General features: G+C 40.3%; 1 protein-coding gene across 2 annotated transcripts in view; it reads left to right on the top strand.

The window, feature by feature from the left end:
* Positions 1-16,001, top strand: part of CCDC102B (coiled-coil domain containing 102B) — a 95,837-nt gene that overhangs the window by 20,370 nt on the left and 59,466 nt on the right. For both annotated transcript variants that reach the window (XM_081919340.1, XM_081919341.1), the window contains 2 exons: positions 13,296-13,899; positions 14,003-14,220. In XM_081919340.1, the coding sequence (XP_081775466.1) occupies positions 13,324-13,899; positions 14,003-14,220 (794 nt within the window). In that variant the 5' untranslated portion in view covers positions 13,296-13,323. The remainder of the gene's footprint in view (positions 1-13,295; positions 13,900-14,002; positions 14,221-16,001) is intronic.

Below are 16,001 nucleotides of genomic sequence, written 5' to 3' on the forward strand. Positions count from 1 at the left end.
AATGGATGCCATTATCATGTCCTCGGAGAACAGTAAAAGCCCCGGTGGTTGTCAAGTGATGATGAAATCTTTTTGATACGTTGCAAATAAATAAATATTTATAGGGGAAGATGAGATCCATAGCTTATGCCAAGACAAATATTGGAAGGCACTGCTGGGTCTGGAACGCAGCTGCACTGCCTTACTAGCAAATTACCATTTCGATAGGAGGATTTGACTGATTATTCAGTGCGTACAGTGTGCTGTACAACCATATTAAGGGCAAAACACCCAACATAGTGGAAATGGATGCATATGGGGTCCCCCCATAAGATGATGGCCATAACTTGCTCTAGAGGTGTCAGGGCACTTGATACCAGATCACTGCTGCAGAGTTTTTTTGTCTGCAGATGATACTGTAGTACACTAATATGCTGTTTTCCTTGGAAGATGGATTGGGACAGAGGCTGCCTGGCTCACTGGTTGCTCATTTCTTTCTTTTAAATTGGTTGCCTTTCCCCATACCATCTTGTGTTGGAGGGGGGAAAATTTAGTCCAAGATGATTCTTGATGCAGAAAACTCTAAGCAGAACGGCCCCAGCAAATGACGCTCCAGCCTGTGATCTCCAGTAAGGATCCCAGATCATCAGAGTGTGTGGGCCAAATAACTGGGTGATTTGGATGGGATCTTCTCTCCCCTTTTGAGTTGAAGCCAGATGTCACTACCCACCTTGTGTCAGATCAGGGCTCCCACAAGAGGTCTCTTTTGCTTTGTTTCTCTGACTTTTCCCATGTCTATGATTTTTTCTATCTGATGTTTCTCCAGCTCCCTGAGTTTTGCAAGAAGTTAACTTTCTTGTCTGTGAAGCACTGAAGAGTTCTGGATTTTTATTTTCTTAAAGCACAGAAGCAGGGTTTTTTTAAAAAAAAGAGTTAGAAGCTTCATTTGAGGTATTTTTGTTTTGTTTTTTAAAGAAAAATCTATGTTGCTCTGCTTTAACCAAACAAACCTAGAGCTCTTCAGAACTCTGCAGGGAACACGTTTGACAGCCTCATGTTGTAAGGCGTATCAGCAGACACACACAAGCACCAGTAAATCAGAACTGGCTGGTGGAACGGAAACTCAGAAATTCAGTTGCATATATATTCTGCACTTCTGGTATCACAGACAACAGAAATGGTTTAGCACTAAAAATACTGAAGACGATTTCCAGGGTGTGAAAAGGAAATTTATCCTGTATTGTATACATATCAAAATAATGAAATAACTCCTCTTTTCATATATGAAGCCCAAGCAGTTGTGTTTCACACATCTGTTTCACCCAACACTTTTGATTTACTGCCAGGACTATTTCATCTCACTGTAGCTGTAAGCATGTGTCTCAGTACATTTCCCTTTTAGGGTAGAGCATATGATTTAAAATGCAGTACTTGACCTGCTAGTTACTTAACAGAATGTCACTTCTTCATGGAATCACTTTCCCTTAACACATCAAATTATTTACTGTTGATGAACCTGCCTTCTGCTAATCAGACTTGACACCATGTTGAACGATGTATTTGAAAGGAAGGAAAACTCACTGCATTTATATTTGAGTTGGAGGTTGGAAAAAGTCCTCTTTGTAGGGAAAAAAGCCGTGTGGAGGAAAATGGTGTATGTTAGTATCCAAGTTCAGTCTGGTTTTGATCGGTGGAAGAGTTTGTCGTAATTGGAGAAGGTGCGAGGAACAGTACAACTACTTCCGATATCTGATTTGGACTGACCTCTTATACGACTGTAGCCCAGCATACAGGCCTGGTTTTTGTAGGGCAGTTTTTCTCTTGCTTTACCTTTGTTTAACCTTTAATCATTGCCAGTGAAGTAAGAGAACAGTTATTTCTGAAATCTTTTGCTCAGCTGGCCTGTGATGAAAATGTATTTTTGCTATGTAGCGCCAACAAAATGGCATTATCGTTACATATGCTTGGAATGGGTCACCTGGAAAAGTATAATGGGGGAAAGCAGATGTGAGTTTCAGACTAATATTTCCCCACACTAAATATGAGATGCTAAACAAACAAGCGAGCAAAAATGGTATCTTGATCTAGTAATATAGAATAGGATCCAAAACAGTCGTGAAATCTGGTTCCATATTTTGGGGAAATTTCCATTGGATTCAGTGGACTCTTTCCCTAAATAAGTGTTCATAGGATTGCAGTTTTAGTTCCATAAACCTTTTCTACACCTCTATGCTTAGAACTTGGGTTGGATAGAAAGTGAAGCTTGAAGAGTTAGTTAGCTTAGTTTTTCTCTGAGTAAACCCATTGAAATGGATACCTTTAGGTTCCTTAATTCCAATGAGTCTGCTCTATATTAAACCTTAGTTTCTTTGCATACAAGTCGTTGTCCCAAGAGGAAAGGGAATAACTCTAGGCAAGTGATATCTAGCTTGGGGCCTCATTTCACAAACCTAATGATATGCAGATTGATTCTATATTAGATTTGTAATAGATTGAGAATTTTCAAGTCCTAGTGGCTTACCAGATGTTCCTTTTAATGCTTACAGGTTTCCAATTTCAGATAATATCAGAATTAGTTTAATTCAATAACAAGTTGCTGGATGAACACGAGCCATTTACCTCCTGCCAGCTGTATATTCTCTCTAATTCACTTATAGTTGCCTCCCCCTAAAAAAATATTTTTCCCCTTTACTTTCTTGCCCTGAAAAAAAAAATTAAACAAACTATGGGTGACAGCCAACCCCCCAAGTGGCTTCTTTCGAAAGCAGCTTGTGCATAATACATTCAGATATAGACACTGTTGCATTCATATTTCAGAAAATTTCTGGACACTACCTGTTTTCAGAAGGATTCTGTCATGCAAATGTTTCCTTTTGAGAGTGAACTTTAGCAATTTTTTCTATTATACTTCCTTCAAAGACCTCAGAGTGGCTTACAGGTGACTCCCAGGTGGTCCTTCATTGAGGCATCTGAAATGGTGAGACCAGCTTCAGCCTGAGAACTGTGTCACGTACCTTCAAATCCCTTTATCTAATACCCTACCACAAAGGGGCTGGACCTTTTGCAGCCTGGGGACTGCTTTTTCTCTCTCATGGAACCCTCTGGGAGGTCATATGCTAGTGGTGGGCTGGGCAAGGACCAAAAGTAGATGGATGTGGCATTTGTACAGCTGGCCATATTCCAGCCGTGTAAAAGTCAGAGGTTCCTCCACCTACAGACACACATTTCTCCACTGAGGAAAGCAAGAGCTATGATCACAGCTCAAGGACACAATCCAGTCAAGCAAAAACACTTGTGGTAGCAGAACAGGGCTGATAAGAGGAGTGTTGTGGATAGGGGGTGTTGTCTAAGGAGGTCACATGGTCCAATGAGAGTCCTGAGGGCCAGATACAAAGGTCTGGAGGGCTACTTTTGGCCCCAGGCCTGAGTTTCTCTACTTCTGCTGAACCATAATAAAGCCTATGTTCATGTAACTGTGATAAACACTTGTTCTTTTGTCAGTCTGCATCTGTCTGCAACTTTTTCTTCCCTGCATTGAATGTTAGTTTCTAAGCTACTCAGGTCAGGATCCTTTTCTTTAACACTTTGTAAAGTGTTGCCAAGTTTGATGATTTATTTAGCACAGAGAAGGGTTCAATCCCAAACCCGCTGATGAGGGATTAATCCTCATTGTTCAAAATGGAACTTCCCTTTCTGAGAAAAGATTGCACTGTAAATCTAATTAAGAACAGTCTTTTGTTTTTAGAATAAATTAGATTTTATTGTGCTACAATGCTCTGTTTTACAACATACACACCCTGATTACATACCATGGCTATCTAAACATGTGTTATTAAGTTAAATGGGAAGGGAGACAGCTCTCCAAACAGGAGAATTGACCGGGCTTCTTCCTTCCAGTACTTTTTACCTTCCCTTTACTTACATTATGGAAACAACAGCAAGAAGGATTTTCTTCCCTCATCCCTTCTCTTTAGTCCATCATAGTTGTCATTGTTGACATAAATGAAGGAAAGATATGAACTTAATGGAAATATTTGTATATCTATTTCCATTTGTATAAGTATAGTCATATTTGCATGATAATAAACTAGACATTTTAAACTACTTACAATTGTATCGTAACAGAAAATGCATTTGATGGATAAATTATGAAACAATTAGGAATATTTTGACTAGTACCTAATTTATTTAAGTCTCGTATTTGCAAGTAATTACAATATAAATATGGAAAGTGTCTTTATATATTGAATGTATTAAATCTCAGAAGTCCTCTCTATTACAGCTTCCAAGTCTTCTGGAAATAATTACAATTTTATGCCTGGTTTGAGAAGAAATATAAAGGATAGACAACAGCCTTCAATCTAGTAGTTCATGACTGAAAAGACCTGAATAATGAAAATCTCTTTCCTGTTTGCAGAAGGCATTCTGTAGTCCATCTGGTTCTGCTGAAAGAATGCTAATATAATATTATTTCCATAGTTTCCAAACATGCTGGCAGTTCTATTATTTTGTTGTATAGAATGTGAGAGCACAATACACTCTGGATTATTCACACCATAGTTCATTTGGGGAATGGTGCTTGACAGGAATCAGTTTGGAACCAGTGGCCCAACATGAAACGGAGTATGTGGCTGTTGGACACCTTGCAAGAAAGCTAGCTCTGTGATTTTTAGCCAGTGGTAGAGAGATCACCAGTGATCTGTGCTGTATTTTCACATGGTCACTGTGCCCATAGCACATCAGAGCTGGGAGGATAGAGGGGAAAGGTAAAGCATCAAATATTTTTTAAACATTCCATCTCATATCACTAGGACTGTAAATTAAAAAGCAGTTGTCTCTCCAACTATACATGTGGCTGCAGTTAAAATGTCAAAGAAACCTCTATAGAGGAGGGAGAAAGGTTGTTTTCTGCTGCTCCAGAGAAGCGGACAAGGAGCAATGGTTCCAAACTACAAGAAAGAAGATTCCACCTAAACATTAGGAAGAACTTCCTGACAGTAAGAGCTGTTCGACAGTGGAATTTGCTGCCAAGGAGTGTGGTGGAGTCTCCTTTGGAGGTCTTTAAGCAGAGGCTTGACAACCATATGTCAGAAGTGCTCTGATGGTGCTTCCTGCTTGGCAGGGGGTTGGACTCGATGGCCCTTGTGGTCTCTTCCAACTCTATGATTCTATGATTCTTATTTTATTTGTTTGTTTGCTTATTAGTTTCATTCCTGAACTGCCCTTCATCCCATAAACATAATATACAGTAAAACCTAAAACCACCACTAGAACATTATACAGAGCTGAATTACTCCAAAACAGTAATCAATCTAGTGTTCCATTCTCTTCCATTCATGTCTATAGCACATATATCTATCTATATATAGTGGTACCTCGGGTTACAGATGCTTCAGGTTACAGACGCTTCAGGTTACAAACACTGCTAACCCAGAATAGTACCTCGGGTTAAGAACTTTGCTTTAGGATGAGAACAGAAATCGCACGGCGGCCACGGCGGCAGTGGGAGGCCCCATTAGCTAAAGTGGTACCTCAGGTAAGAACAGTTTCAGGTTAAGAATGGACCTCCAGAACAAATTAAGTTCTTAACCCGAAGTACCACCGTATATCACATCACATCAAAATGTAGAAGTTGAATTTCAATTTTGAACTTTTCAAACATCTACCTGTGTGATTACTTTAAGGCAAAAAAATGTCATAGACTGCCATAAATACACTAGAATAGCTTTACTCCGTACAATAGTTTTGAAGATAATGGGGGGGGGGGACAATGCTAGAAAGCTGCATGGTCTTGGCCTCATGGCCACACCAGTGCTGTCCAGGTAAACACTTCAACACTGTTTAACTGTTCCCCACCACACTATGGTTGAAGAACTACTGGTCTAGCTTTCTGGAAGCCTGGTGGACACAAAGCCCCTGCTCAATAGTAACACACCTAGGATTGTATCCAACGAAGTTGTCCCATTAGTGGAGGGACCTCTTCCTCTTCCTGTGCCCCACCTTCAGCCTCCACTGAATTGAGATTTCCTGAATGACCAGGTTGGGGCTGGAACCAAACCTTGTCAACAATGTGTACCCCTAGTATTTTTTATATACCTAATATGTGACTTTCTCACACAAAATGGACAGAACAGGCACAGCAGAAAGATATTTAAACAACTTTTTGTAGGGGCACTTTGACCCCTAGCACCTTATGCATATTTCCCCCCAGTCATACCAGTGGCTCACAATTGATCCCAAAAGCCATAATAGTGAGCAACCAGCTATTTCCGAAATGCCCACAAGCAGGACATGTGAATGCAACAGTCTTCTTCCACTTGTATATTCCTTGGGTCTAAGGACGATCCCTTCCTGTCTTTGAGCATGAGGCTTGGGCCCCCTTTGGGTCTGCATCACTTGAGAAGCTAGGGCAAACCTTTCAAAAAAATTGAAGCAGTGTGTGTCTGAAGAAGTGTGCATGCACACGAAAGCTTATACCAGAACAAACTTAGTTGGTCTATAAGGTGCTACTGGACAATTTTTTATTTATTATTATTTTTATTTTGACTTGCCAAAAATGTAAGCATAAGATCAAACGAACAGTCCAATGGGAAAAGGATGGCCAGAAAGAATTTTATATGGGAAGGTCACATGTTAAAGAGAATGTATGGGCACTACTGCATTTCCTCCCTCGTATCTCCAGTGCCATTTAATTAAAATATGTGCTATGACAACATCATGCACAGCATTTTCTCACTTCCCACAAATGGAACCCAATGAAGCAGAGAAGCATAAGAAAATTCTGAATGCAGTAGCATCATACAATGCATTTTTTATTGATGTAAATCTTACTAATGAAAAACTGCAGGACATCTCAGTTGGTGGTGGCCTACTCATTGCTCCAAGGGACCTGGGTGGCACTGTGGGTTAAACCACAGAGCCTAGGACTTGCTGATCAGAAGGTCGGCGGTTTGAATCCCCGCGACGGGGTGAGCTCCTGTTGCTCAGTCCCTGCTCCTGCCAACCTAGCAGTTCAAAAGCACGTCAAAGTGCAAGTAGATAAATAGGTACCACTCCAGTGGGAAGGTAAACGGCGTTTCTGTTCGCTGCTCTGATTCTCCAGAAGCAGCTTAGTCATGCTGGCCACATGACCCGGAAGCTGTACGCCGGCTCCCTCAGCCAATAAAGTGAGATGAGCGCCCCAACCCCAGAGTCGGTCACGACTGGACCTAATGGTCAGGGGTCCCTTTACCTTTACTTTACCCATTGCTCCATAAGCTGTAGCACCCACTCTATATGCCTTTCACTTGATAATAAATCTGATTCTAGCCATTTTGTTCTTAATGGGGGCCATGCGTGTATCTGATGCTTCTTCATAACATCCCAATTAACAAGGGGAGCTAGTTAGAAGTAGTAAAAGGAGCAGCCAGGCAAACACACTGTGTGCCTCAAAAGCCACAGATGGTTGATAAATTGGAACAAATGAATATTGGTTCCTTCACTTCTTGAAACACCATTAATCACACAGCTGGGAATAATTTTCTTAGATGCAATTCTAGAATTAAGTTCAGTTGGTCAAGTCTAGCAGTTGACGTCAGGTCTATAGGCTGACAAGCTAGAGCTTTATAATTATATTCCATTCACTGAACACTGTTTTAATGGGTATGATGATCTAGAATTTTTCAGCAAATGGATGCAGTAATTTAGTGCTGGGTAACAAACGTACATTCCAGATTGGACCTAACATTGAGCTCCCTCTTTTATGTTTTCATGTGCCCAGATGAAAGTGTGATGCTAAAAATATCACAAGTTAGTAACAGGTTTTCTGGTTGTCTGGGCATGTGGCAAATTATTTCATGAACACAATTCACCATGTGCAATTCAAATGGTTTGAAAACCATTCCCAAAATGGCTCATACTGGGGCCGGAGTAGATATTAATTTCATGTATAAAACCTGTGCCTTTTGTCTCTATTTCACAAAGAGAAGGTAAGAGGTGGCATCACACAATCTCCTCATTTATCTTGTGCTGCAAGAGGAAGTCAGAATAAATGAAAAATGTAAGTAAGTAGGTAGTTAGGTATCTATGTAATGAAATTCTCATGGCCTTTGGCTAGTCCAATAAACTGATTGATATATATTGAGAGAGAGAGAGATGTATAATATATATAGGTTTTGGATTTTATTAACTGTAAACCACTTTGAGGCAAGAGTGGCAACCTATACTGTACATGCTACACTAATTGTAGTAATAAAAATACATCACCCCTTCATAGTTTGAAACTGTGTTAATCCTCTTTAAAATATTAGATCCTAAATGCACTGGGAAATTGCCTCATTGTCTCTGTGTATTTCTCTTTTTCTTTTTCTTTTTAAAAACTGATTGTATGCTCCATTTATTGCTCTTTGCTGAAATGTAATCTTGCCCCATGCAGTGTAGAGACAATATCCCATCTGGCCAATTCTCCTATATCCTGCTCTCAAAATAAGGCAAATCAAAGGAGGTGGGTTGTATCCAACATTGGTCATACTCCAAGGAGCCCTATAGAAATTAATGGGCTATGACTAACTTAGGTCTTTTCATTTCATTGGGCTTACTCAAAGTAGAAATTACCTAAATACAGTCCAGTAATAGCACCACCAATGGATGATTTGCAGGCAATCCTTTGTCACAGGATGTGTCAAAGCCACTTTAAATCAAAGACCCACGTACATTCAACTTTTACCCTTGGTTACTGATTTAGCAGAAAGAGAGAAATGTATGAAATCACATTGTTGGTGTATGGGATTTATTGGCTTAACATCTGAGGAGATTCAGGAATGTAACTAATTGCTTCTGAAGTCAATTGTAATTTATTTTAAGTAAATTGTCTCCAGATTTGCCTTTCCTTGGTAGACAAGTCCTCTTTTTTAGGTGTTTTGCCAATAATGTGATCTCCCTGATAAACAGGCTGTCATGGAGTCACTGCATGCCAATCAACTGATTTTTTGCACATGCAAGTTCATTGCTTCAGAATTTCATCTGCAGAGTGCACTTAGAGAAGTTTTGCTGTCCGCAGACAATCCCTAGAGTCTAGACCCATCTGCTTATAATTGGTCTATAGCCCCGGGCTAACCAAATATCTAGTATCACCAATGGACTGTGTCAGCAGCCCTTCCAGGCTACAGTGCATGACGCATTTTCTTCAGTGCATTCTCTTAATTATCTCATGTGCCCATGTAGGGTAAGAGGCATGGGAAGAAGCATCATAGCAGTGCATGATGCCAGGAGGGAAATGTTTCCAGCTATGTAGAACTGAACCAGTGGGAAGCAATATCTCATCCACTGTATGTTATTAAAAACAATTCCTAATGCAAAACATTTAATACAGTTCATCCATATGGCTTGGTTTTACTACCAAATCTCTGCACAGAGAATTGCATTTTTCACCTGGTGGGTTCATTTTATAAATCATAACCCCTCCCTTCTAAACCATAATCCCTCCCTGAAAAGTCATCTGATCATAATTATGGTTTTTCCATATGTGCTTCCCCCCCACCCCTGTTTATCACACACAAAGCCCAGAAATGGTGCTGTGATGTATAAGATGTATTTATCAGAGACATAAAAAACTGAACCTATCTTCTGTGGGATGACCAACCTAATATAACCAACATGCTTAAGTCTAATTAATGCATGAAGGGGTTAAGACCATAGAGTAAGCTGTTCTGACAGGCTTAGCTGACCTTGGGATGGACTAGGTAATGAAGCCTTCAGTCTACCCAAGAAGCTCAGACCATGACTCTTACAAGTCACTCTTGAGTTCTTACACCAATAATGCAGGAACTTTCACGACTGTAACTAAGCCAAGTTTTGCTGGCTGTGCAACTTTTTCTGCTGTATGGAAAACTCATGAACCCAACCTTTGGAAAGTTTGTAAGTAAACCATTTTTAACTTGCCAAGTGAGTGGTCTTTATCTATGCTAGAGGAAGAGAGGAGTTTTGGAACTCACAAGGGCATATTTTAAAGGTCGAACAGCCTATATTTCTACACTGATGCATATTTTGTGACTTTGAATATCTGTCACCAAAGGGTACTTGCCCCAGAATTCAGCAATTTATAGCCCTTTGCCAACAAAGCAGGTGAATACAGAAACCTGTTGGGCATTCTCTACCTCTCAAAGTTTGTGATATATTGCAACACTATTTGAGGGGGGGGGCATCTCCTCTTTTTTCCTTCTAGAAAAACTGCAAACCGCTCTGAAGCTCTTTTAAGAGTAAATGGAAGAGAGCAAGTGAGAAATTGATAGTGGGAGGCTTTAGCTAGATCTTTGTGATGCTAGTGCAGCATGGCTGCCCATGTAGCTGGTCCAGAGGCCGCAGCCCAAGTGATGAGAGGTGTTCCTTATCAGGTTCCTATCATGCCAGTGCTGAGGGATCTGCACTGACTGCCTGTTAGTCACTAAGTTGGTGTTCACGCAGTGTACACATTGCATATGCACATGCAGAGCTCTAAATAAATCTGGACCAGGTTACCTGGGGAAAAATATTCCCCTGCACTGCCGAGTAAGGACATTGCAATCAGCTAATCAATGGCACTGAGTTAGTTTGCCTGCAGCCTGATTATTACTGGTTTGTGGTAACACGATGGCAGGCTTATTCATTTGTAGTACCAGTGTTGTGGAATGCCCTCCCTGCTGAAATACGAGAGGCGCCAATCAGTACCTCTGCCTCCTGAGGACACATTTGTTTAGGTAAACATGCTCCTGAATTTGAACTTCTGATCTTACTGTTTTCACTGTTTTTAAAGAGTTCTAATTGTTTTTAACTCACTTGTTTTATTTTGGATTTTAAGGAAGGTTGTTATGTTGGTCTGATGGAATTGTCATTGTGTATTGTGTGATTGTTTTATAATTGATTTTATAGTTATTACCTGCCTAGAAACCTTTTGGGCATATAAGGAGAGTATGAATTAAATAATAATAATAATAATAATAATAATAATAATAATAATAATAATGGTGTGCAGTTTTTCCTTCTGCTGATAAAGGGCAGTTTAAATTGTGTGACATTTGACATTCACAACTGTCTTTTTGTTTGGTGATGGGCAGATGTAATTTGCAACCTCATCCTTATTCAAAATTGTGTGTCCTTTATATTTTGTGTACTTTAATATAATATATTTATGTTCTTGAGACTTTGGAGGGTTTTAGTCCCTCAATCTCAAGGGCAACATTTCCAGGAAACAGGACTGACAAACTCAATGCTTTCTTAAGTCATCTGGGTGGTCTTCAGACTGTGTATGCTGTCAGCCGAACTCAGCTGCAGAATCTATCAAACTCAGTGGGAGAACCAAGCAGTTTTGGATGAGTTTTATCTATGTTCTGGATAAGGAATTGTATATATTTTCTTTTCTTTGGCTTTTGGTCTGATCTTATATACTTGGAAACATTTTTAGGCTATAAAGTATAACGTGGACACTTTAAGTGGAAACATAAATATCTTTAGGTAGGCTACCACATTGTCTCAGTAATTTATAAACTGAGAGTGGAGAGAAACTATAGACATGAAATATTCTGATGGCCTGTAGGTATATGGTGTGTAATACTAGATACATAAGGATGCATTCTTCTGAAAATGGCTATTTCTCCCCTGTCCATTCATTCTGCAATGACATGGTTCTAAGAAATAGTCCAAATAGTTGTTTGACCTTACAGCTGCCACACAGACCATGCTATGCAATGATCAGTAAAGTTCTTCACGCTTGGCAATAGAGGAGTGGTAAAAAAAAAGTAACAATGGACACTTTTTAAAAATCTGATTGTGTTTGAAACTTGACTCAGGAGGACAAATCACATTCTAATGGTTGATGAGAAGAGACGGGCAGTTACAAGTCCGATTCCACATAATAGATTGTCTTATCAAATTAGGTTTGTTTAGACAAAAGGTAAATTAACTTTGGCTATATAAATTAACAAAGGAACTTTAAAGAAACACTCCAGCATGACATAGCTGAATTGCCACTTATCAAGCAGTTCAGTCCTATTCTTTTCATGTCTGAATAGGAGCAATGGCTTTTTGTTCTTCTGCAGGTATGAATTTACTAAGCATTCATATGATATCACCAACTGCACTATCACCAATTCCTGATGGTGTGAAGGGCCACTGTGCTTATTATGCACCTAAATTGACAGACTAGCCCTTCTCAGAGTAGACCTGTTGAAGTGAATAGGCATGGCTAACTTAAGTGCATTCATTAAGTGCATTCATTCTGACTTATTATTATATTTGTTGTTACCTGCCTTTCAACCAAAGGTCCTAGCATTAAAAACAACCCTGAATGCAACTCTGAACTTTTTGCATTACATTGGGAGGAATTTAGTGTTTTCTGAGCAGAAGCATTTCTGCTTGCCAGACAGAATGACCCCCTTCTTCCCCTGTATGTTGTTCTGGGGGTTCCCTGAATCTTGAGCATGGATTTAGGGGGGTAATCTCAAATGAATGCTTAGTAAATTAATGCCTGCAGAAGAACAGAAAGCTATTGCTCCTATCCAGAGCTGAAAAGAATATGACTTCATTAGTGGGTGACCCTTGTGTGCTGGCTTCCGCTAGTGCACCAGATTAGTCGGATCCAGGCCATTGTAATTTAAATTCAACTTTTATATATGTTGTTCTCTTTACACCCATGTTTACAACTGCCAGCTGAAGACTGTACTTTATACATGGCATAGAATCTAATCCACAGAAGCTCAACAAGACTCAACAATAAGTTTTTGCTTCTGCTGTAATTAATGTGCTAGCCTTTAAGGTGCCACAAGAGCCTTTGTAAGCAGGGCCAGATTTAGGTTTGATGAGGCCCTAAGCTACTGAAGGTAATGGGGCCCTTTATAAGTCCAACTTGTTTGTCAACAACAAATTGCCGGTGTTTTTTGTGTTGAATATATGCTATATGGTAATTTATAGACCTAATAGGTCTCTAAAGCCATTTGCACATAACAAAATTGTTGAACTGAAATACACTGAAAAACACTGTTGCTGTATGTAGGTTTTATTTTATTTGTTTTTTTATCTTATATTTTGGAAATGTACATCCAGTGGGGGGTTTTTTCCTTTACATTTTTGGGGGCCCCCAAGAGAGTGGGGCCCTAAGCTATAGTTTGTTTAGCTTATACATAAATCTGGCACTGTTTGTAAGTTGAGTCAGTGATGACTGTTATGTTAGATGCAGTGAAATATTTGCACTGAATTAGAATAATGCATTATTAAGGGTCCTATTGATCTGGGGCTTGCTTTGCCTCTTGAACTTGGGCTTGTTTTGTTAATGTGTTTATAAATTTAGCCTTCCTTTTTTGCTTCAGGTGTGGAAATAAGTGAATCACCTGAGACATGAATTTTGACTCTGTCTGTAACAAGCAGCTCCTTAGAAACCAACTAAAGGAGCCCCGTGATGTTGAAGCACAGAACTGTGCCAAAGCATGTAGCACCTGCAACTCCAGTGTCGTATCGCCAAGAATACTTCCACCCCCATCCTACCGCCCCTCTGTGTATATTTATAACAGCAGCGACTGGGAAATTTGTGAAGAGTTACGGCTTCGAGAGCTTGAAGAAGCCAAGGCTAGGGCAGCCCAAATGGAGAAGACCATGCGTTGGTGGTCAGACTGCACGGCCAACTGGCGTGAGAAGTGGAGCAAAGTCAGAGCTGAAAGAAATAAAGCCCGTGAAGAAGGGAGGCAACTGAAGCTTAAGCTGGAAGCCTCAATGAAAGAGCTGAGTGCCCTGAAGAAAATAAACCAATGTTTACTCACAGAAAATGAAGATGTGGAAGCCAGGAATGTGAGGAAAAAGAGCTTTGCCTTTTCTGAAATGTGTTTGATGACAGAGGACCATTTAGCATCTCTGGAGAAAGAGCCTGTTAAACATGTCCAGAACAACAAGATTTTTGAGGTAGAAAGTCTCTGTCAGGTAAATAGATATGGGTCTTTTTTAAATCACAAAAATGAACCGATTCCCACCACAGTTCTAAACATTCTGAGGCTGCAATCCTTTACCCACTTTTTCATTTCAGGAAGTTTATGCGACTGAAAACCCTTTAGGAGACCACCAAGATAAAATAATCAATTTGGAGATTCTTGATTCCAGAGGGAAACACACATCAGTTTTTCTGGAAAATCCTGACACAAGCAAAGAGAATGAAACCAGATCTCAGGACGATGAAGTAGTACATATTTCTGTGTTGCATTTGCATCTTCATGAATCAAGGAAAATCTTGCAGAAGGAGCAAAAGTAAGTTAATAACATATTTCCTTTTGTTAAAAAAAATCCCCACATTTTTCTCCAAGAAAAACTTTTAACGGGCCAATTTTGGAATAGAATTACAGTGTATTTTGCAGGTAGTGAAAAGTCTAGTTCAAATGCCAAATTCATTGGGGACTAGTTCTTATTTCCCCCATTTATCTTTCTTATTAACTTTGCGAGATGGTGCCTGTCAACAACCTGGAAAAAGAGTAACATGCCTTTATGAAATGTTCTTACAAATCCTACTGTCTGCTCCACTGGGCAGCGTTTTAAGAACTTACTATTGACAGAGCAGTGGTGTTGAGTGTGATTTATTCTGGTATGTACTGTTGGCAGCTGTTGCTAATGATGGCAAATATTTATTCAGTTATTCAGTACCAAAAGTGTGCAAGGATGAGAGACATAAACAAGAGGACATTCTTACCCAGAGAGAATATCATATTAAGAACCAGTTCAAGAGTGTAGCAACAGTGTCCCTGTTTGGTCCTGCACACAACCATATGAAATTAAATTAGTAATATGGCATGTTATCCTGTCCTGTGATTATTTCCAGCTTCACCCCTATCTTGCTAGTTACTGGAGGGCTAACAGTGGCAGAGCAATGAACCCAAGTCTCAGATTTGTCTGTTCACTGAAATACACCTATGGAATCTATGTAACTGAAACTATCATGGAACTAAAGCTGCCATTCTACATTAAAAACATCCAACTGGCAGTCAATGCCATTCAGATAGAATGACAGCATTGGAGGAGACCTTGATGGTCATCTCATCCAGGGCCCCGATACAGATACAAGTTGTTAAAGCATCCTTCCTTCTCGATTCTAAAACATGCAGGGAGCTTGTATGGCTAAAAATGGCTTCCCACTTCAGAAGTTATCTCTCAACATGAAAGAGGCTACAAGGAACTGTGCAACCCCGCAGTTCCTTTGTATCCTTGTTGCCCCTTCACATGAGTAATGTGTAAATAAGTACAGTCATACCTTGGAAGTCGAATTGAATCCGTTCTGGAAGCATGTTCGACTTCCAAAACATTCGGAAACCAAAGCACGGCTTCCGACCGGCTGCAGGAAGCTCCTGCAGCCAACCGGAAGCCCTGTCGGGCATTCGGATTCCAAAAATACTTCGCAAACCAGAACAGTCACTTCTGGGTTTGCGGCGTTCGGGAGCCAAAACATTTGAGAACTAAGCTGTTTGAAAACCAAGGTACCACTGTATTCAGTATCCCCTGGGGAAATCTGATCTTTAGCGTTGCATCAGAACAAATGGCGATTGGGTTTGTCCTGATCTCTATCACAAAAGAGCAGGTATTCCAGGGGAAAGTAGCATGGCAAAGGCAAAACCACATGGACCCATGCCCAGAAGGCGTGGGATGAGAAGGAAACTGCTTGGAAGGCAAAAGGGTGCCAACTATAGGGGGCTCTGGGTGCCTGAGCACTCTACCATTTTTGTTGTGGGTGAACTCACACTGCAGGGCCCCCATGCAACTTCTGAGGTCTTGCAAGACATTGGAAAACATCCTGTGGCCCAGGTTGGCTCCCCTGGGACAGGTGAAAGTGTGGAGAAGCCCTTTGTCTTCTTCCAGTGTGTTTCAACAACAGCAGCCACTAGGTCTAGCAGCAGCCACTAGGATTAAAACTGCACATGCTTTAGCTCACCTGGATGCAGGATTGGACTGCCCATTGCTTTTGAAAATGCCATTCTCCCTAGCACAAGAACTGCAACAAAACCCTTCCGCATCTTGAAGAATATAGTCCTGGAACCCGTGCA

The sequence above is a fragment of the Podarcis melisellensis genome (assembly GCF_964234715.1).
Source record: "Podarcis melisellensis genome assembly, chromosome: 7".
Classification (NCBI taxonomy): Eukaryota; Metazoa; Chordata; class Lepidosauria; order Squamata; family Lacertidae; genus Podarcis; species Podarcis melisellensis.